General features: G+C 40.6%; 1 protein-coding gene across 2 annotated transcripts in view; it reads left to right on the top strand.

The window, feature by feature from the left end:
• Positions 1–20540, top strand: part of SMAD1 (SMAD family member 1) — a 48042-nt gene that overhangs the window by 4708 nt on the left and 22794 nt on the right. For both annotated transcript variants that reach the window (XM_034064568.1, XM_031046812.2), the window contains exon 2: positions 16304–16927. In XM_034064568.1, the coding sequence (XP_033920459.1) occupies positions 16528–16927 (400 nt within the window). In that variant the 5' untranslated portion in view covers positions 16304–16527. The remainder of the gene's footprint in view (positions 1–16303; positions 16928–20540) is intronic.

The following is a 20540-nucleotide window of genomic DNA, read 5'->3' as shown; positions in this document are numbered from 1 at the left end:
TGAACTCTGCTGAGTTGTGTGAATGGGTCCGCGTTTATTTATATTTTATTTTGGGGGAGGAGGAAGGATGTATATCAGGTACTGTGGCACTGGGGTTATGATGGTGGAAGTGTTAAACAGCCGTGGACCACGGTGCTGCCCTCTGATAGCACTAGTGTGTGAGACACAGCTGCTGGGTTGAGCTGTCATTGAGTTACAAAGGCTTTTCTGCAAGTACAGATTCCTTTATTCAGTTGTACTTTCTTGCCGGTGCTGTGTCTTGGGAAACTGCATAAAAGCTGAGTTCAGATCAAGAGTTGAAGCTTTTTGTCTCTCTAGACTTGCAAATGCAGGGAACTTGACCAGTACAGCTATTCTGGTCACTTGGACAGTTCAGTCGTTCTAACAGTTCTGTAATTGTTCTATATATCAGTTGTATTTCAAAATGAGATACCCACTTGGGAGACTGATATTAGATGTCACCAGTCCTTCTGATTTTAATCTTTCCCACTTTTTCCCCAGCATGTACAGGCAAAGTCTAGAGTGTAGGGAGGGAAAAAATAATTTTTAAACATGCATTTAATGTAAGTAATTATATTTAGGCACTGTTCAAATCAGTATCATCTGAAGACAACTATTATGTTGAATTGGCATGTAAGCAAATCATTAACGTGGTTCACCAGTGATTTCTGAAGCATTATTTCATATTTCTGTGCTTACAAAGGGAACACTCATCTCAATATGGCAGCAGATGAGACTGAGAGTCAATATGGACAGTCTGAATTCTAGCACTTAATGGTATTCAAAAACATTTAATTTGCAAGTTTTTGTCATTGAAATCATTAAAATGCCAATCCACATCAAAGTGATGTAAGGACTATTGGTCCTGTATTGGGTAACTTGGAAGCAAGATACCCATTAAAAATTTTTGTACAATGCTAAAGTGATTAGACAGAATTGCAAGTTTTCACTGTCTCCTTGCTGCTGTCCCCATCATGGGTGTAGGGTAACATCTGTCCTCCAGCTTTGACTGATGGACCTTCGCTCAGTACTTGGTCTGATCTATTGTTTGAGGGGAAGCTGAAAACGTAGCCTCTAAATACAGATTTTGTGCAAGAATAGAAGTTGAATTTCAGGATTTACAGCGTTACAGTTTCTTCTACAGAGGTTGCAAGACTGTACAGTTTAAAAATCTGTGTAGGTAAGTGAAAGCAAAAAATCGTGTGTGCACACAGAGCTAACATCTTGACACTGATGCAGCAGGTCAAAAAGTCTTTGATGAATTCAGAGAGTTCTTTATGTTCAAATTGCTAGGGGCAAGCAGTGACCATAGTTGATCATACTTCTGCTTGCTTTTCTTTGTCACATTGTTAAATATTGGGAATTACTATCTCATTTGTCTGTGTTTACATATAAGACTGATTTACTGAGGGTATTCTTCTTATAAATAATTTTGTGTTTTTGATTTCAAGCATTTTAAGGCATTGACAGTAATAGCAGCATTCTGTCTGGTGTCGTGTGATAAAACCAGGGTATGAGACTCCTGAGGACACCTTATTCTTATGCTGGTATGTATATAGGGTTATTCACACTTGATAGCTATGCAGTATGTCCCTGTGCACATATGGGTGCCTAAAATAACATTCACTGCTGTTGCAAGTTATTTGGATGAGATAAAAGTAGACTAAACCTATATATAGTTGGGAAGAGCTTGTAAATTCATCAAGGTGTGTCTATGTAATACTAGTTATACATAAATATTAAATACTGTTTAAATGCTTAAAAGCGTAAAATCAATTTTAGTTAAAGATGAAATGAATAACTAGAGATTCATGTTGCAACAAATTGTGGCTTCCACTTAAGTGTGTTTCTATGGGAGACAGGAGGAGGAAATATCTGCTGTTTGGTCAGATGCTGTTAATGAGCTGCATGGTTGACTTTACCAATATATTTCACCTTTGTACCTGTTAGGTTTCATTTGAATATTGACATAAGAGGAATTAATTAAATGTCTTTGCGGACTTACATATATATTACTAATAAGGAGTTTCAGCTGATGTGTTGGGAGCAAAATATGTGGCTTGTAACTATTTGTATTTCCAAGGCAGGGGAAAGAGGGCTCTTAAAAATTTTCTCCAAGACAAATTTGGAAGCATGTGTGTGTGTGCGAGAGAATGGAAGATAGCATAGCACTGACACATCTCATGTTGTTTCATTTAATGGCTTAATTCTCTGTGGTGTCCATGTAAATTAGAAAGCTAAAGAATAGCAAAAGTGCATGGGTTGGGGGTTTTGTGGTTGTTCTTGTTTGTTGGTTTTTAGCTCTGTCCTTTTCTTTCTAGCTCCCTCAACATGTTGCAGAACAAACTGCTAGTGTTCTGGTAGGACAAAAAAGTTGACACCTTTGCTCACTGTTGGCCATATGTGAAGCCAAACTTCAAGGTTGCAAGCAGTGGAGGAAGGATGAGTGAGGCAACTCAGACTTCTGGATGCTTTGAAAATATTCAAAAATATTCTAAAAGTTATGTAAAATTTGGTGAGGGATTATTTCTCATGGTATTGTCCTCTGCTTTGCCTTCTGCTCCCCTTTGGTTGGATTTGAAATTCTTAAAAGTAGTACTTGCTTAAGTATAGTTCTTACCGTTAAGTTGATGGGCAGTTTTTAATAGGACTTGGTGAAGTGGTCAAAATCAGGGAAACAGTGATCTGATTGAGATTTTTATCATGACTCATGAGAGTCTATTATTTGTAGAATTACTTTAGAATTACTAGAATATTACTTTAGAAAGCAGTTCTTGTGTGACTCTGCCTGTGCATGGCAAATAGAGCTTGGGCCCTACCTCTGCCTGATAGCAGTTGATGTGATTCTGTATTTGTGCCGAGGCAAGCAGAGTTCTAGCCAGTTTTTCTGGAACCGTCATTTTTTTCATGTGGATCAAATTCTTGTTTTCAGATGATTAGCACGTGGTTGTGTTGAGAGCTTGGCAGAACCACGGGGTGGTTGAGGTTGGAAAGGTCATCTGGTCCAGCCTCCCGCTCAAGTGTGGCCACCTAGCTTGCCCAGGACCATGTCCAGATGACTCCTTTTTATCCAGTTGTATGACAACAGCATTATTGTTTTATCACAACAGTAATGAAAGTTAATTTGAAATTTGCCCTGACCTTCTCACAGATAGGATAGCTTCAGGGATTGTTAAATGCCTAATGTGATTACAGTGGCTTAATTTCAAATGTGTAGTTTTGGGGAATTTCAAACACATCTAAAGTATGTGCTTCCCTGCACAGGTTGGAAAGAGGGAGATGAGGAACACAGACTCAACTTGTGTGGCTCTACTGAGGTCTCACCATGGATTTCTGACATTCAGGAGCAGAGTTTCATCTCCTGTCACACAGCCTCTTGGTCTTTCCTCTTGGTGTCAGATGCTTCTCCCTTTTTATCACTGAGGAGATAGGTAGAATGCACAGACATTGGTTATGTCTTTGTGTTCTGCTAATTACCTGGTGAATGTTGTGATTTTGAAAAATGTGAATTTTGACCTTGCTGAATGTCTTGGAAAACTTGGCTTATGTACAGGTTGCCATCTTGGGTATTACAGTTTCCCATTTTGCATTTTTTGCCCACAGTTGGCTTTACAGTCTACCATACTTAATAATAGGCCCTTTATTATCCATGCTAGCTAGTGTCAGTGTTAAATGCTTCCACTTGGATGTGGTAGCCAAATAAAAAATCTTTGTTTTTATTAACCTAAAACCTTAAGATAATGTAATTATAGCTTCTGTAATGTGTCATATTTCATATGGAAAATATTTTAGAAATACTCTCAGCTTAGAACTCTGTGTTGTATGGTATTTTTTTGACAGATGATTAGGGAATAATTTTTCTTTTCGCTGTAGTTTGCTGTCTGGTTACTGAGAACAGAAGGCAGTGTTAGCTGCAGCAGGGGGTGAAGTGCTTCCTAGGGTGGTTATTCAGAACCAGCTGGGGCAGAACTTATTGCTCTGGGGATGAGATGAGGTTTTGCAAATCGACTGAAGTACTCAGGTCAGAGTGTGAGCTAATCTTTGTCCAGAGTATCATGTAAACTCAGAGGGGTGGCAGCTCCACAAGATGGAGAGAACTCTTAACAGTTTGGCTCCTTTCAGCCTCAGCCACAGATTTCTTTGCATATGCTGGCTGGGTGACTTGGGTGCTCATCATGCTCTGAGCTGTTCCAGCTGTTCTGCTGGACCACAACAGTGGTGTTTTTGTTGTTGTTTTTGCCAGGCTAGGAAGGTGAATTGGTCAACAGAATGTAAGCAGATGGGGAATTATGCTGGGAGTATCAAAGCTGGCACAAGGGAGTTAAGGGAAAATTTTTCTCTTTGGGTGGGAGCAAGCTGAGCTGCTCATCTGCTTGTGGACCTGTGACCTTGCTGGCCCAAGGCAGCTGTTGGAGGTAGCCAGTTATAAACAAGCACTGTAGTACTCCCAGATGAAGACTTCCTTAATATGCTTGCCAAGGAAAGGTCTAATTTACAGGGTTTTTTCCCAGATACTTACGTTGGTGATTAGCATGGTGAGGTTAGACTGCCAACAGTTACGTCAGCCACAAAGCCCCAGTGTAGTTACATTGGCAGCAGAACGACAGTGATTCATGATACAGTATATTTTATGGGGGTGAGGGAGGATGGATGGGAAGGAACACTTGAAAAAGCTTTTCTGTTGAAATACGCTATTATAAACTGCAAGCTATATTAGAAATGTTTTTCTGGTTTAATGCAACTGCATAAGCAGAGCACATCTAGTGCATGTATGAGACAGGACCAGTGTTTTTCCTCATGGGGAAAAGAATGTCCTCAAACTTTAACTTCTTAGTAGTGGAAACCTTTTTTTCCTCTTTAGAGAGTGAAAATAAATTGAAACAACTGGCCAGCCAGGTACTGTTAGTAGCATTATCAAGAAAGTAAAGAAAAGCTAAATATTAAATCCATTAGAAACTCTTCTGTAAAAGCAGGCTGATGTTTCCAGAAATCACTGCCAGTGAGGACAGTTAGGGCACCTGAAGCTGATACGTGCTGTAAACTAGTGCACTGCTTGTGCATCTTTTGGATTCTTCACCGCTGTGTAAGTCGCTTTCAAATTTTTGGCTTTCAATCCACTTAAAAAAAAAATTAGAAAGCACTTGTTTTAATGAGATAGGGTAGATATATTTAAACCCCCTTTTTCTTGTTACTGCTAGCTATTTAACATCTTCAAACACTGCACGTTTGTAATATATTTCTTCAAGGAATCAGACTATGTATAAATTTAAAATAGAAACTTAAGATTTTTTCCCCAGAGGCACTGCTGTAGTGATTGATGTTCTTGCTGAATTCCCCTGTAACCTTCTGTTATGTGGGAAGTTTTTTTACTCTGACTTAGCTATGGACTTCTTCAAAATTTTGTTCTATGCAGAAAACATCACCTAACGTAAATGGCATAAGCACTCCAGAGCTGTTTACTATGGTTTACTGGATAACTCTTCCCTTTGCCCTTGTCCCCACTAGTTTATCAGCTGTGACTTTTGCTTATGGTCAGACCCAATGTATTTCCTGTGATTTGTGAACTGGGAGCATTGGTGGCAGGCTGCTTTAGCTGAAGTCTAGTATTTGTGAATGCAGGCAGGTTTCCATCACACCTTTGCCTGGCATCTCACCTTCCCTGACTTGGGACACAAGGGCTCTCAGTGTTCTAGGCCAGCAGTCAGGGTTATTTGAGCCTAAAGGCTTGTTATCTCAGGAACTGGGGAGTACTGGTTTTAGTCCCAGAATTAAAGGCTTAATTTAGATTGCTTAAAGCAAAGTAATCTGAAATCTTCATGTGCTCTTTTTGTGCACTGGCTTTCAGCCTGAAAGTAAGTAGTCATGGAGAGTTGTAAGTTCTCGAAGTTCACCCTTGCAGTCTGACTCAGCAGCGTGTCTGGGGCTTGGAGTCCTGTCCTCTGTAGTAGGATCGCTATAACTGTTCAGTAGCAGAATGTAGTGGAAAATTTAGAAACTTTATGGCTGTTTTAGCTTTCCTGCTGACAACCTCACAGAACCTGTCTGTGCTGTTTGGGAATTACCATGTCTTCTTGTCTCAGCTGTAAGGTTGCAGTACTGTAACTTTGCAAAACCTGAATTTTGAAACTTGAAACTGGTATTGGAAAACTATTGTGGAATGAATAACAAGTTGCCTGAATTCCATATGCAGAATCATATAGACTCTGTTATTAAAAGAAGCTTGCAGATAAAGAAAGGGTATTGAGTAATTCTTTATGTGGCTTGATTCCTTTTTCAGAGTAATAAAAAGCTTACAGATAACCAGGGGATCAGACAGATAAATTACAGCCATTTTCTCATATTGTAAAACTTCCGTATTTTCAGTAAGCAATGTAGGAGGATATCTCCCACTTCCTTTCAAGTTATGCAGTTCCCAAGTGCTGTATGAATTATCAGTTCCTATCTGTGGGTTGAGGCCTTTGTACAAAATCCTCCAAAGCCTTGATCTCAGGAATATGAGAAAATAGTTTGATGTGAGATTCTGCAGATGTTCTGGCACAGGGCTGCGATAGCTGCTTTTGGCTCATCCCGTTTTTTTTGGAGCTTTCTGGCTCCTCACATATGGGCACTCCCTTGTTTTGCCCTTTCAGAAGAGTGACTTTTGGGTCTGTGCTCAGCCGTTCCCTGTGGACAGTAGTTTGGAGGCACTTTTGTTGGCTGTGGTGAGTGTGATAGTGCTGGCATATACTTCAGCCTCAGTCCCTGTGCCTTTGCCCTCAGGCCCCTCGTTGCAGTGGTCAGTTCAAGAACTGATGCTCTTGCTCAGGGCAAGCTGCCTCTGGCTGAATGACTTGATGCCCTCTTCCTCTGTGGTGTGAAGGTGTTGCTTGGGGGAATGGCGTGTGCTCTCACAGAGCTGTCTCGATGCTGTACTGCTAACAAATGTTTTGTGCTGATGATCACCTCTGTGGCTTTCTTTGTCTAAGACTTGCCTCTCAGTCAGTAGCTTTCAAGAGGTTCGTTCTCTATTTGTTAGCAGCAGAAGCTAAGTCTTGAAATGAGAAAGTGGCATGCCCAAGGGAAATGGGAGCCGAGTCTCCTGAGCAGCAGCCCAGCACTCTTCACGACAGTACTCGTGCTGACAAGGTTTTACAGGTTCAGCTTTGGCAGGGAAAAATTGCACTGATAGCAAAACCAGTTGCAGTCAGTAGACTTGTTTGGATTAAAATGACCCTGAGAACAAAGCTTTTGGGCTTTGGACTTCATTGGTGAAACGACCATCATCTGGAAGGTTGCTGGCCTCTAACCACAATAACATGAGATACCTGTTTTGTTCCAAGTGTACCTGTAGATTCAGGGGAAAGCTAGTGCTCTTAATGCCTGGTCTACAGGTGAACCTGTAGAATTCTTCCTTTGGTTCCATAGACTTAATTGTGTGATGGAAAACATTTGTAAAAGTAAGAGACCATGTAGATCCTTTCATTCTAGTGTGTCAACAACTTTATTCTTCCGCAAGTATAGGTTTTAGTATTGGTGAAATTGTACCTTGATCTAGGATTACACTGGGGTGTAATTGAAGGCAAGTCAAGTTTTTAGCATAGGCTTAGAATTGTACCTCACATGCCAGTAAAGGCCTTGATCAACCTAGATCTGGGCTTGCTGGTGTATTTTAAACACAAACCTGAAGTTTCCTTGACCTGATCATCAGGAGGATCCCTACAAATTTGTATTTGGCTGGAAATCATAATCTTTAAAGAGTCATTTTCTTGTGTGTAAATGGCAAAATACTGTGATATACTAAATACTGTGATCTTGGTTCCTTCCATCTGTAAAGGGTCTGTTGAGTTCAGGTGGCTTGATGCATACTAAGATACTCAAGGGAACCTGCTGTGATGTGGTAGTGCAGCTCTGCTCACAGGGACCAGAAACAGACTGGGTTTTGTGTCATCTGAAGTCCTGTCCCTGTTTTCAGTAGGCCACTAGTCATATGCTGCAATGATTGAAATCTGGCAAATCTTTATGTTTGTTTCTGGGTTGTACTAACTTGGTTTGGAAGGCTGTATCATCTTTAAACACTTACTGTGTCCAGAATGGTATTTGTGAATTGCAGGACTCTTTACAAAATTTAACCTATATATTTCGCTCTGCGTCTTGACATTTTAAAGACATGATAAAGGTACAGTGCTTTAAAGGTCTTCTAGGGGAAAAAATAGCTCCTTAGTTTTTGCAAATAAGGCAAAAAATAGGAAAACTAGAGAGATCCTTTTAAAAAAGTAAAACATGCATCTCATGAAATGCATTGAAATATCTTCAGTATTGGCAAACTGAAGAGGCTGTTCTCATTTCAAGTACATAAATGGTGGGTGGGGGACTAATGTATAAGAAGATTAACTGATTTATTTTAATGATATTCCTTTTTGGTCTAATTTTAATCAGTTTTTTCTGCTTTGTTGAGGCTTGACCTTATAGTGCTTCTGTTACTTGGATAAGTAATTTTTTTCTCAGCTTTTGTTGTCTCTCACTTTGGTGAAACATTCTGCTCTAAAGCTGGGGATCTTGAGCTGTAATTTAACATCTTTACTTAATCTCTGATAAATGAGGTCTGGGTCACAGTTAGAAGTGGTTTAATGCAGCTGACGTAACTGTATTGGCGCATGCTCTTGGTAAAATGAGTCATTTGTAGGAACAGTGGCTTGCATAAGCTGAGCATAACTGGAGTGCATCTAGTGGGGTTTCCTTCTTAAAAAATACCCTGTTGTGGCACTACTCTGGTTGGGGCTGACAAACCCCTTTCTAAATCCGTGCAGCCTGTCCTAGGCTTTGCTATTCTGTGAAGTTGAAAACGTATTTTGCATTTTGTGAGCTTTACTCAAAAATCTCAATGCCTGGGTGGTGAGGGGCATTTTTTTTATTGTTGTTGTTTTAAAAGGTTTTTCTTTATGCTGCAAGTAGATGTTTTAACTACTGTAAAAAACTCCACAACCTGAATCCCTGAAAGTGACATGTCAGTAAATTTTCCCCATCTCACCTGTGAAGGAAGTTCCTCCTGCCCTGTGCTAATGAATTGGAGGGAAATGCTTTTTTCAGCTGATAAAAAGAAATAAAATTCCATGCCCTTCCCAAAGGAGGAATTCAACAATTGGACAAGTGGCGTGGGACCATGTGTTGGTTTGTAAAAGGATATAGTTTGTAAAGATGTTTCCTTTGATGCCTGTGATGAATATGGATGTGTTTCCGTTGGAGAGGGTTTTGATTAAATTATGCAATTAGAGCTGACCAGACAGATCTAAATATAGGAAGAGGTTTCAGTTATCCTGCCTTTGTGTGTATTAACACACCCACACAGATGTATGTTTGTTATTGTTGTAAACAACACCTGTTTTCTAAAGACAGTTCAAAAAGTCAGGAAAGGGAATGGTCTTTGTGGAAAAAGGGAGTTATGCAGGAGTTTTATGATTAAAGGGAAAAAACCTCCACTGTTTTCCTCAGCTTTTTGACCTTTCAGAAAAGGACTTCCAACTTTAATAGCCAGAATAGTCCTGGCATCTTTGCGGATATCCCATGTTCACAAAGCTCTGTAGCCAGTTCTCCAAAGTTGGCTATCGGTTGTCCTGCATTTGTCAGGATATGTCCTGTGTCATCTAACGATGCTGACCAAGCTGCTTGCACACTTCTGTACTCCACAGTGCTCCTCATGCCTGGCGAGACAATTAGTGGAGTTAAATACCAACCAGCACAAGAGGATAAACCTGCCCCAAATTTCACAGTGAAATACCCACTGGGATGGCTGGTAACTCATTCTGTCTCTGGACAACTGTTCAGCTAACTTTTTCTTTGTAATGTTTTGTCTTAATTAAAAAATTTCTTGAGTTCTTCAGCTTGGAGAGAGTGTGAAAAATGAAGATAATTTTCTTCACAGTATTTGGGGCTGGGGAAGCACACCTCATGAACACCAATCTGGCAAGTTTTGTGGTTCACAACATTTTGTTCATTTTATAGGTTATTTTAGTGAAGCTCATGGTTTTGTAATCCCACCTGTGCCGGAGTTTTGACTGAATCATCAAATTACAGTTCCTTCCTGACTTCAGTTAAAATATTAAATTGCTGTTTTAGAGTTATCTTTGATAACACATTCGATTTAGTCCCAACTGCTTGCCAACACCAGAAGGGATTTGTCCACACCTGGGTGTACCTTTTGATGTATCCTACTTGTACTAACCCTGGTGTGCACTAGGCTTATCCAGCTTCCTGACCAAGTAATTTGGCAAAGTTGGTGTTAGACGTTTTTTCTGTAGTCTTGGCAAGTCAAACTAGCATGGCAAGGAGACAAGGGGGTGTTGAAGGAAGAGCTGGCAGTTTGTGGAGTCTTATGTTCATCTGAACACAGGAATGCGTAAAATTCAGCAGTGCTGCCATTGTTTCTCAACTCTGGTGAGAACTGCATGATTTGAGGATCTGGTGATCATTTAAGAGGCTGTATGTGTTAAGTGTTTCTTGTAAACAGGCAGGAGTTGTGCTTTAATGAAGGTGTAAGACTTTTGTAAGATGTGTTCAAATTTGTTTTCAGTACAGTTTTTATACATCAAAACAGTTGCAAAGGCATTGTGAAGAAGTAATCAGAAAAGGGGCATTGGTGCATCTCTTAACTGGGAAAGCACCTTCGCTATGTTCTTTCCTCACAATTCTGCATTTGCTTACAAAGACTTATGCCATTTTAGTGGAATTACAGGATTCAGTTTCTAATGTATATAGAAACTTGGTATTTTCTCTGGAGATGCAGCAGTGAAGACAAAAATGAATCTTTCATATCTAGTAACTTCAATTTGAGAAGGCAAAGTATAAATCCAGAAAACATGTAAGAATTTGCTGCTGTTTTACTCTTGTAATTGGCATAATGGAGTCTTCAAGGGCAAGGACCTTGCCTGCCAGGAGCTGAGTGGTGTAGATGGAGGAAAAGCTGCAGTTCATTGTAGGAACTGGCTGGACATTGTGTACTTGGTTTGAACTGTGGTGAGCATTGGGAAGGAGCTGTCAGATAATGATAGTATGAAGTTATTTCTTCATGCTCTGGAGTTAATTGGGCAGTGAGGGTTTTATTGTTTGTGTCACTGTTACCCCACTTGTCTTTCTCAGTAAAACATACACTGGCCCTACTCCCTCATTTTGGCCAAGTGGTGAATCTGCTCTTTGGTGTTCAGGTCACACTCAGAACTCATGGATTTGATTTGTCTTGTCAAGTAAGTTAGTACAAGTCCTTCTTCTAAAGGCAAATGTTACTGCCCTGTTGAGAACATCTAGGTGTTTCTTACAAGAAACTGTACGAGCTGCTGTTAGAGTTAGCTGGGGTGCAGTCAGCACCTTCTCTTTACGTGACACTCTTGCTTTCCTACTGCCTGCTGAACTAAAGGGTGCATGAACTAAAGGGTGCGTGTAGGTACCTAAAGATTTTCTCTGTGGGTGGAAAAATGATATATGGGAGGTTTTCTTAGAAGGGCAGTCCCTCAGGCAAATAGTGTGAGCAGTGGTCCTAGGGAAGGTTTCACAGACTTGGGTTTTTGGTTTCTCAGGATCCAAGGCAGAGGCTGCTTCACAGAACAGGCTGGAAATACCCTTCTTGCCTTTACTGGGCATAAGTAAGGGAGGTCTAATGCAGCTTGAGGGGGAAAAAGCTGCCAACTTCCAATAAGGATGTTAAAAGTGTTTCAGCACCAGTATGCTCCTCTTTCCTCAAATAATGTGATATGTGTCAGAAATTAACACAGAATCACATATTTATTTTCTTGAATTCTTTCTACCATGCCAAGAAGACACATAAAAAAGTTTTGGTTTTCTTCTTCTTCTTTTCCTATTTCAGAAATACAAGGGGAGCCAAGTCAGGTTCTGTATAAACTCTCTAATGAGTTTTGCAATACTTTGAAATGAAACTTGCTTTCATTTGCATGTGTATTGTAATGCCACTGAGGCTTCTACTGGATTTTTGTGCATTTTTCCAAGATGAGCAAGATCTGACCTTCTACTATAAGAAGGTGCAAAGAAAGAACTCTGATTAAAACCAGAGTAATTCAGCAGAAGACTCTGGACTTTTGTTTTACAAGTCACATCTCTTGAAGAAAGAAATCAAAGCTTTCTTCTGTTTGCTCTAGAGAATATGGAGCCAAAGGAAGTTAGTGCTCAAGCTTTGTAACACATTCTAGCATTACAGCTGCTTAGATTGTGTGCTTAGTAAGACATAGAAATTGTTCTTGCAGGAGTAAAGTGACAGCTCCCTGGCTTCTATGCCAAAATCTGATTTTTTCTGTTTGTAAAAAAGCTCTAAATACTGTACTGAGTACATGAGTTGCTGAAAAGATGTGTCTTTCAGAGAAGGTAAGTTACTAAGCATTTTTGAAGAAGCAAATTAAAATCTCTCTGCTTGTTATTCCTTTATATTGTCAGTAAGTAATGGACTCTGGGAAGAGGTACATTGAATAAGTAACATAAATTGAATTTTTATACTGTAGTGAAAGGCTAGGCAGTTTTCTCTTACAATTATGTAGATTCTCTTCACTGTGGTTCCTGCAACTTATGTTGAACTGTGCTGAGCATATATTAAAAATATTTAGCAGGATACTTTTTGCCTGCGTCACTGAGCCTGTAATACAAATAATGAAATTAGTAGAAAAGTTAGAACTGCTTCTTCTTTGCCTGAAACTTTGGCTAGGAGTTGTTTCACTTCCCATCCTCCAGGAGAGGATCATCTAATTGTCCTAACCCTTTCTCCACCCACCAAAAACAGTAATTTATGCAAAGTGAGACAGTTTCCTATGGGCTCTCCTGTGGGAATTTGGAAGCATTCTCATTGAATATTTTACTGTCTGCTTAGTATTGCTGACAGAATTAACTATCCCTTCTTTGAGGGCTAGAAAAATAGAATTTCATTCCATGAAATTTTGCCTAAATACATTTGCTTAAATACAAGGCTGGCTAAACAGCTATATCTATAATGCTTACCTCTTTTTTTTTTTTATTAGCTTCTCACAGGCTTCATACAGGTTTGTATGTAATCCAAAGACTACACAAGAGGCAGCAGCAGTGAAGGAAGACAAATAAAGCAGCATTGGCATTTAAAAGAAATTTGTTGATTTGAACTTACCCATCAGCAGACAGAACATGTAATAAAACGTGCATGGGTTTTGATATGTAAAGAGTGGCAGATAAGTGGGTAACAATTCCATTTCTTTTAAACTGACTCCAGGCTGCCTTTTGGAGGGTGTCCTGTCACTTGGCTTAGGCTTCTGTTTCACCCATGCTTTGTGAATAAACATACCCTTCAAGGGCTGGTGGTCACTCAGTTACTGGAAATACTAACTCCCACTTTTCCAGAAGGGCACAACGTATTTGGGGAAGAAACATGCAGGCTGTGTCATCTGCTGACTCGTGGTTTAATCTTTATTTTGCACTTCCAGCTGATAAGACCACTTTGTGCAAAAGTAATACAGGAAATGATGCACTGCAAAAACCAAGAGTGGCAGAAAGGGAAACGGAATGTACTGGCAAGAGCTCAGCACTGTGGATGCTCTCTCTGCTTCTTGGAAATGAAAAACTCCACCTACACTGCCTTTTAAACTTTTTTTTTAGCTTAATGCTAGTATTGGAGATTAGTGTGTGGAGTGTACAGCAGCCTGTGGGTTTTCTCCCCTTTTACTTTATCCTGGGGCTTGTTCAGGGTTTGCAGTGTGCTTAGGTTTTGTGCAGGTAGGCAGGACTTCGGCAGGAGTCCCTGGGCTGGAGGCCTCTGGCCAGCTAGGTCCTGCCGAGCTGCATTACTTCCAAGCATATCTATAGTACCTAATACTGCTCCTTCTGCTCCCAGTGGATTTCTTGCCACAGTTGTTGTGACAGAGATGCCAGCTATGAAGATAATACCTTTGACTGTGATGGTAAAATAGTTCTATGATTTTGAGAGTGTGATGTGTGTATGTTGGGAGGATTTGATCCCAAAACTTTGGAAAATCTGTTCCTATGGCTTGACTACTTGGGGTTGCAGCTGAATGTCATCTTAGTCTTTGCTGAGTTTGTGTGCTACTAGCTCGTGTTAGGGTTGCATTTTGAGGCAAGTAGGTTGGCCACTTATTTTTAAAATAGTTTGGTGAAAATGGATCAGGCCTAGTAGAACCATGTCTGCAGTCATTGTTAATGTTGACAGAAGTTTGGATCAAGATTCATACTTCATACTTCCTTTTTGATTAGAACTTCAATTCAAGTCTCAAATTTTTTTTTTGTTTAATTTGGATGAATATGAAGTAGAAAGCTTGGCTTGATTTCTTCGCGATACATCACTGGAACTTCTAACTTTTGTGTGTGGAACCTGTATATTTTGTTTGTAAGATAAGAAGAAAGAAGGTATAGCGTATTGATTGAGATGGAGCCTATGTATGAGTGGAGAATAACTCTGTTACTTACAAATACATTTGAAGCACATGTACTGGGCTTCTGGTAATATGGTTCTTAGCATAGCATTTTAATAGAGCACTTTATGATATGTGTAAGGATAAAGTATACCTAGGGTACAGGCAGTGACAGTAATGGAGTTTCAATTCATTTAACAGTATTGCACATGCCCAGGTTATGAAGTAAGTTCTTAAATTTGCACCAGGCTCGTGCAAGTCTTCCATTGCATTAACATTATTATTTGAAATACAGTTCTTAGCATAAATGTACAGTATGAAGTGCAGATAGATATGGTTTGCGTCTTAGTCCATAATCTTTGTTCACATAAATGTAGTTTATGCATTCATCCTAATAAAACTGAACCTTTGCAATGTTTTTCAGCTTAAAGTACCTCAGGTGTAGTGGTACACTATGAAACCATTACAATGTGTATTGTCAGCAGGGTAAGTGTGAAATAACATTTCTGATTTTAAGAGCAGCAATCTTTTCTTAGTATAACTATGAAATTCTGTCTTGATGTGGGTGTGCTGCCTTCTCTCTCTGTGTGCGTTGCTGGTTGGTTAGGGGTTTTTGTGTCTTTCTGATGGCAACAAAAACATTCATATCCTTTTCCCCTTCTCTCTTCCTCTGCAACCTGTTGGTATCCAGTCCAGGATGCGTTTCCTGTCTGTCTTCATGCTCTGTTTGAAAACTGGTGGGTTAGTGCTCTTTGTCTCATTTTCTCCTCCCTGACAGTACAGGGTCTCTCTTGCTTCCCTCAGCAGAGCCTTTTGTCTGATCCCAGCCTGGACAAGTGTTAAATTTGCTGCACACAGCAGGGTCTTCTTCATATGTGGTGTTCCTCACCCTCTTCACCCATTGCTGCATTCCGTTCCATGTTTCCCAAGTCAAGGACCACTGTGCTGCCTGAAATCTTCTTATCAGGACTTCCTCGTCCTTCCCACTCCTTCATATGTCCTTGAGTACATTGGGCAGGCAATGTACTCAGCTTGCAGTGGGAAGGGTCAGGATGTAATCGGTAAAAGTTCATGATATCTTTCCCTCACAGTCTGATTATGAGCTGTGAGGGATTTTTAGTGTGATGAGGAGATGTAGTTTTCTTTCTTATGTGAGAGGAGTGAGGGTGAAGGTCTTTCTTTTCTTCCTTCTGGTTTGTTCCTCAAAGCAAGTCAGAGATGAGCTGAACTGGTTTTGTTTCAGATCGTGGTATGTGCAAGTCTGGTGCAGTGATTTTTAAGATGTATCACTGGTATTTTGAAGAGTGCAGGGGAGCACAATGCTGTTGTTATATATGTATATGTATATAATAATTAAAGCATCAGTGATCTTGCACAGGTTCCTTGGGACATTTTGCTGGTTAAGGTTACAACAGGTAATTGGTAGAGGGGAGTGCCCTTCACACTGAACAGTGAAAGATGAAATCTGAGGAGCTTGGTTTAATGTGAACTGCATTTTTAATATAGGACTAGGTGATCTCCAGAGGTCCCTTCCAACCCTAACAATTCTGTGCCCTTTTGTGGAGTATGTGTGGAAACACAGCCATGTCTTCTTGTGTTTTAGCTTTTTTTTATCAAGCCTCTTGTGGTACTGAGGCCATGCTCAGACATCAAGCAGAAGTGTTGCTTGAAGTTGGCAAATGCAGTTGCTCTCCCTCTTGGTGCCTGGCACAAAAATCCAGGGTGATCTGTGGAGAAGGATATACAGAGTTCAGCAGCAGGCCCTATGGCTTAAAGGTCTTCATCAGGTGTGCCTTGAGTAGAGTTCTGGAGGCTGTCAACACTTCGGGTTTTTTGTTGTTGGCTGGTTTTTGGTCACTTTTGTGGGTGGGTGGATGTTTTTAAGTGTTGTTATGTTAATTTAGTCTTTTTTCTATCCCTCTGATATTCTCCTGTAGGTTCTTTGCCAGAAGGGTTTAGAGTCATGAGGAGGTTGTGCCTGTCAAGGGGGGATGTCAGCCCCGCCTTCCTGGGACTGGAGAACTGAAAAGGGGGAAGGACCAGAATTATTTGATACAGGCTGCTTTTAACTACTGACACAATCTGCTCTACCCTAGTGGTGGTGGAAGAACAGGAGAATCTCTGCTGCTTGGTTCTGTGGTACCACCACAGTGGGGTCACCATGAATGTGACAAGTTTATTCTCCTTCACCAGCCCAGCAGTGAAGAGGCTGTTGGGATGGAAGCAGGGGGATGAAGAAGAAAAATGGGCAGAAAAGGCTGTTGATGCATTAGTGAAAAAACTGAAGAAGAAAAAAGGTGCTATGGAGGAACTGGAAAAAGCATTAAGCTGTCCTGGTCAGCCCAGCAACTGTGTCACAATTCCTCGTTCCTTGGATGGTAGGCTTCAGGTTTCGCACCGGAAAGGGCTACCACATGTAATTTACTGTAGAGTGTGGCGCTGGCCGGACCTTCAGAGCCATCATGAACTGAAACCACTGGAATGCTGTGAGTTTCCCTTTGGTTCAAAACAGAAGGAGGTTTGCATCAATCCCTACCACTACAAGCGGGTAGAGAGTCCTGGTAAGTTCTTCCTTGTTTGTACCTTTACACCTTATCTGAACAATGCAAAGTATGGCAATTAATCCTGTGACTCACCAACTTAAATAAGCAGAAGTGGCTGTTTGCACATGTCAGATTCTTCCTCTGCAGTTTATCTGAATGTAAGCATTAATAAGCAGTTCTCTGTTTCACATGCCAAATACTTCACTTGTGTAAATGTTTTATTACTATACAGAGGCATAATCTTAATATGTGTCTTAGGCTGCTAGGCTTGGTATCACCTGGTTTTGTTGGTGACCACTGTCCCTCAATTAGTTTGATTTTTACTGTGTGGACCAGTCTGTACAAAACACTGCAAGGTGATGTAAAGGATTACTGCAGTCTGTGCATGAAAGCCATCCTGACATACTGCAGTAGTGGTATTATTTCCGAATTACTGTTACCTTCAGTCACTTCTGTTTCTTCAGACACCCAAAAAAAAAATTGACTTTAGGATGTCCCAATTTTGTCCTTTTGAAAAAACTGTAATTTTAGGCAGCAGAATATAATCCCATCAGTTTAAAGCTTTGAAAGCAGTGTTTCATTGTATCTGAAGTTCTACTATCAGCCTTTCTGTAAGCACAATTTGCTTACCTGTTACCCACTTCTTTTTCAAGTTGTAACCCATTCTTGCTGTCTCCTCTTAAAAGGCCAAATCTCTTTTTGATAAATCTGTGCTCAGCTTATGCAAGTTTATTATCAGAGAATACTCCCAGGGACTAAGATGAGATGTGCTTGTACACATCTACACTAGTTTCCAGCTACTTGTGAGGTTGTATGGGGACATCTGCAGAAATGCACTGCAGGCATGGGTGGACTTCACTGCTTTAAATGTGGGAAGTCCATGTATGTTAGGCATTCCATAAACTGCAAAGCTGCCTCTCCAGACTCGCATGGACACTTTGAGAACTACAGTGAAAATCAGGTTGTTGCAAGGTTGTTTTCCTGGGGATGGAAATCGCATTTGTCTTGGATCTGCAATAAATAATGCATATCGAGATGTTAAATATTTCCCTTTGGTGTGTTAGTATTAACTTGGAAAGCATGTGAATTACAGAATACCCATAATGTATGTATTTATGCAGCAGAAGCTTGAACAAAGGAGCTCTGCACTGGAAAAACAGTTCTTAAAAAATTTAAAATAAAAAAAAAGGTAAAAATTCTTAACAATTCCATGTTAGGCAGAAGTGGGATAGTAGAATAGCTATGTCCTTTTACTGCTGGCTGTTTGCATATCTCTCTGCTAGTTGTTTACATTCAGTGTTCCAAAATATTGAAAATTAAAATTCCTGAAATACATTTATTCCTGTCAGATTGAGCAACAGTTGGGCTTTGTTATTGTGATGTCAAATGACATGGTCTAACTCATTTTGCTGTAATCTTGAAAACAATTACTGTTTCAGAACATTCTCATTGGAACCATCTATACCACATTTAAAAATAGGTATTCGTAAACCTATTGTTACTTTAATAAGATATGTAAAATAAAAATAGATTAAAGTTTTCAAAAGATGACTGAACTGTGCATTTTAGCTGAGTGCTGCTAAGTAGCTTAAGTGTTAGAAAGCTGGGGTTTGCATGTTAAGTCATCTTATGAATTTTGTGTTTGGGAAATGAAGCAAAAGTTATTAACTGTAAGCTGGGTTGCTCTAATTGTTTTTGGAGGAGATAAAAATCTCTACAGTCACATAGCTACAGAATTTTTGTTGGGGAAAAAAAAAATCCAAACCAGTAACTTAAGTTGGAGATGGTAGAAATAAAATGCTTTCTGTTTTGTCCAGAGAATACCCTTCTTCAGGAAAAACTAGATATGTTGCCTGAAGGGCAGCTGGGCAGTTCTCCTGTAAGCATGTGGGTTATAGTCAGTTTGACAGAGCTGACAGAAGTATTCAGTCTTCCACAAGCTAAATGTGTTGCTTTAACCACTTAAAAATATCCTGGAGGTAGCTGCTGAGCGCTACTGTTGACTTCTGCTGAGGTGCCCTGTTAAATCCAGGTCTGGAGCAACTGTTACATGCATGATGAAGTTGTGTCTTGAACTTTAAACAGTTTGTGTGAGTGAGAGTGGGGCTGAAGCCCATTGTGGTTTTACTGAGTTCTCTGGCTGGCTGTGTAAAGGAAGAGGGGTATATATTTAGTCATCCACAGACCTGCTGTTGTTTGGGGAGATACAACATGGGGATGGTGGGAAAGCATGGCTTTTGGAAATGGGTGGTAGCTGAACTCCTGTTTGGCTTGGAGAGCTGTGCTTCATACCTTATGACTTATTTTCCTGTCTCTTCGTTGTCCTTGCTGTTCCCCAAATGTCATCTTTATCTTCATTTCCTGACAGTCACTCCCAAATTCTGCTAACCCTTTTTTCCCATTTTTGCCAGGACATTAAAACACCATTATTGCTGCATTAAGTGCTTACGCTTTGCGATTAATGGGTAGTGGGAATTCATGCATGAGTCACTGTTTCCAGCAGTCTATGGGCATGAGCAGATATCAAGGTTTGTGTTTCCAAGGCTATCATTGCAGCCAGGACGGTTTGAAATGTACTTTCTCTTGACAAAATAAAATTGAAGCTCAGATTGCAAATGATGCACATTTTGTGTGCAAGGTACATCGTGAAATTCTGGTCTGGTAGTGTGGTTTGTGTTTAAAACTCCTTTGTGTAGATCCAGTTACTGGAGAACTGAAACGTACGGTGCATGCATTGGATGGCATCTCTGTGTTAACTCTTCTGGTTGTGTGTGGTTTGTTTCAGTGTTGTGTAAGTTTTGAGTAACAGATTAGCAGTAAATCCTCAAATACATAAAATCAGTTAAAGCTCTGTGTTGGGAAGTTAGTGCTATGAATGCATCATTTTTTCTCCTGGTGCCAGAGGGATGCATGGATTTTCTGTGTTTATACCTTATATCATACTTGCTGTTCAACTTGAAGATAAGCTTGGAAAACATGAGAATTGGCATGCTGTGGTGTCTGCAAGCTACAAATATACACCTGAATGCAAACAGGAGATTTTTGTATTAGTAGGGTAGATAGGAACTGGTTGTAAACAGTCGAAGGAGGTGGAAAGCTATCAGCAGTCTCAAATAGGGAGCCTCCCAGGTGTCCCTGAGCACAGGCTGTGCTGCTGCATCTGTGCAAAGAGGGGGATGTGGCGTCTGGCAGGGTAAGATGCAGTAGTACATATGAATGCCTAACCTGACCTAGAGGCTCTGTGCAGGCACGGATGCCTATCTGATCCTACAGATCAAGAAAACTAAACAGACAGAAAACTACATTTTGGCACGGTTAGCTTGGCAAGCTTGGTGCCCTTGGCTCACTCTCTGTGGGGTCAGATGGGGGCAAGGCAACATGGGGGCACGGGATGAAGGTGAGGAAGGGTGACCTTCCTGTCATGGTCAGCCTGCTATCAGCAAGCCCTCCCACCCCCACCCCCCAGGTGATAACGACCTGATCCATGGCTGGGTGCATAAACAGCTCCTGCTTGCTGTGTTGTGCCAGCACAGCTGTTCGTGTGGCCTTGTGCTGAACTGGCTCACAGTCACTTTTTCCCTCCCTGGCTGTGTTGTCTTCCAGGTTGATCAGAGCAGCACAGGGGCTCACT

The sequence above is a fragment of the Melopsittacus undulatus genome, chromosome 7 (genome assembly GCF_012275295.1).
Source record: "Melopsittacus undulatus isolate bMelUnd1 chromosome 7, bMelUnd1.mat.Z, whole genome shotgun sequence".
Taxonomy (NCBI): Eukaryota; Metazoa; Chordata; class Aves; order Psittaciformes; family Psittaculidae; genus Melopsittacus; species Melopsittacus undulatus.
The sequence above is the reverse complement of the archived record's forward strand: the minus strand, read 5'-3'. Positions and strand labels throughout refer to the sequence as shown.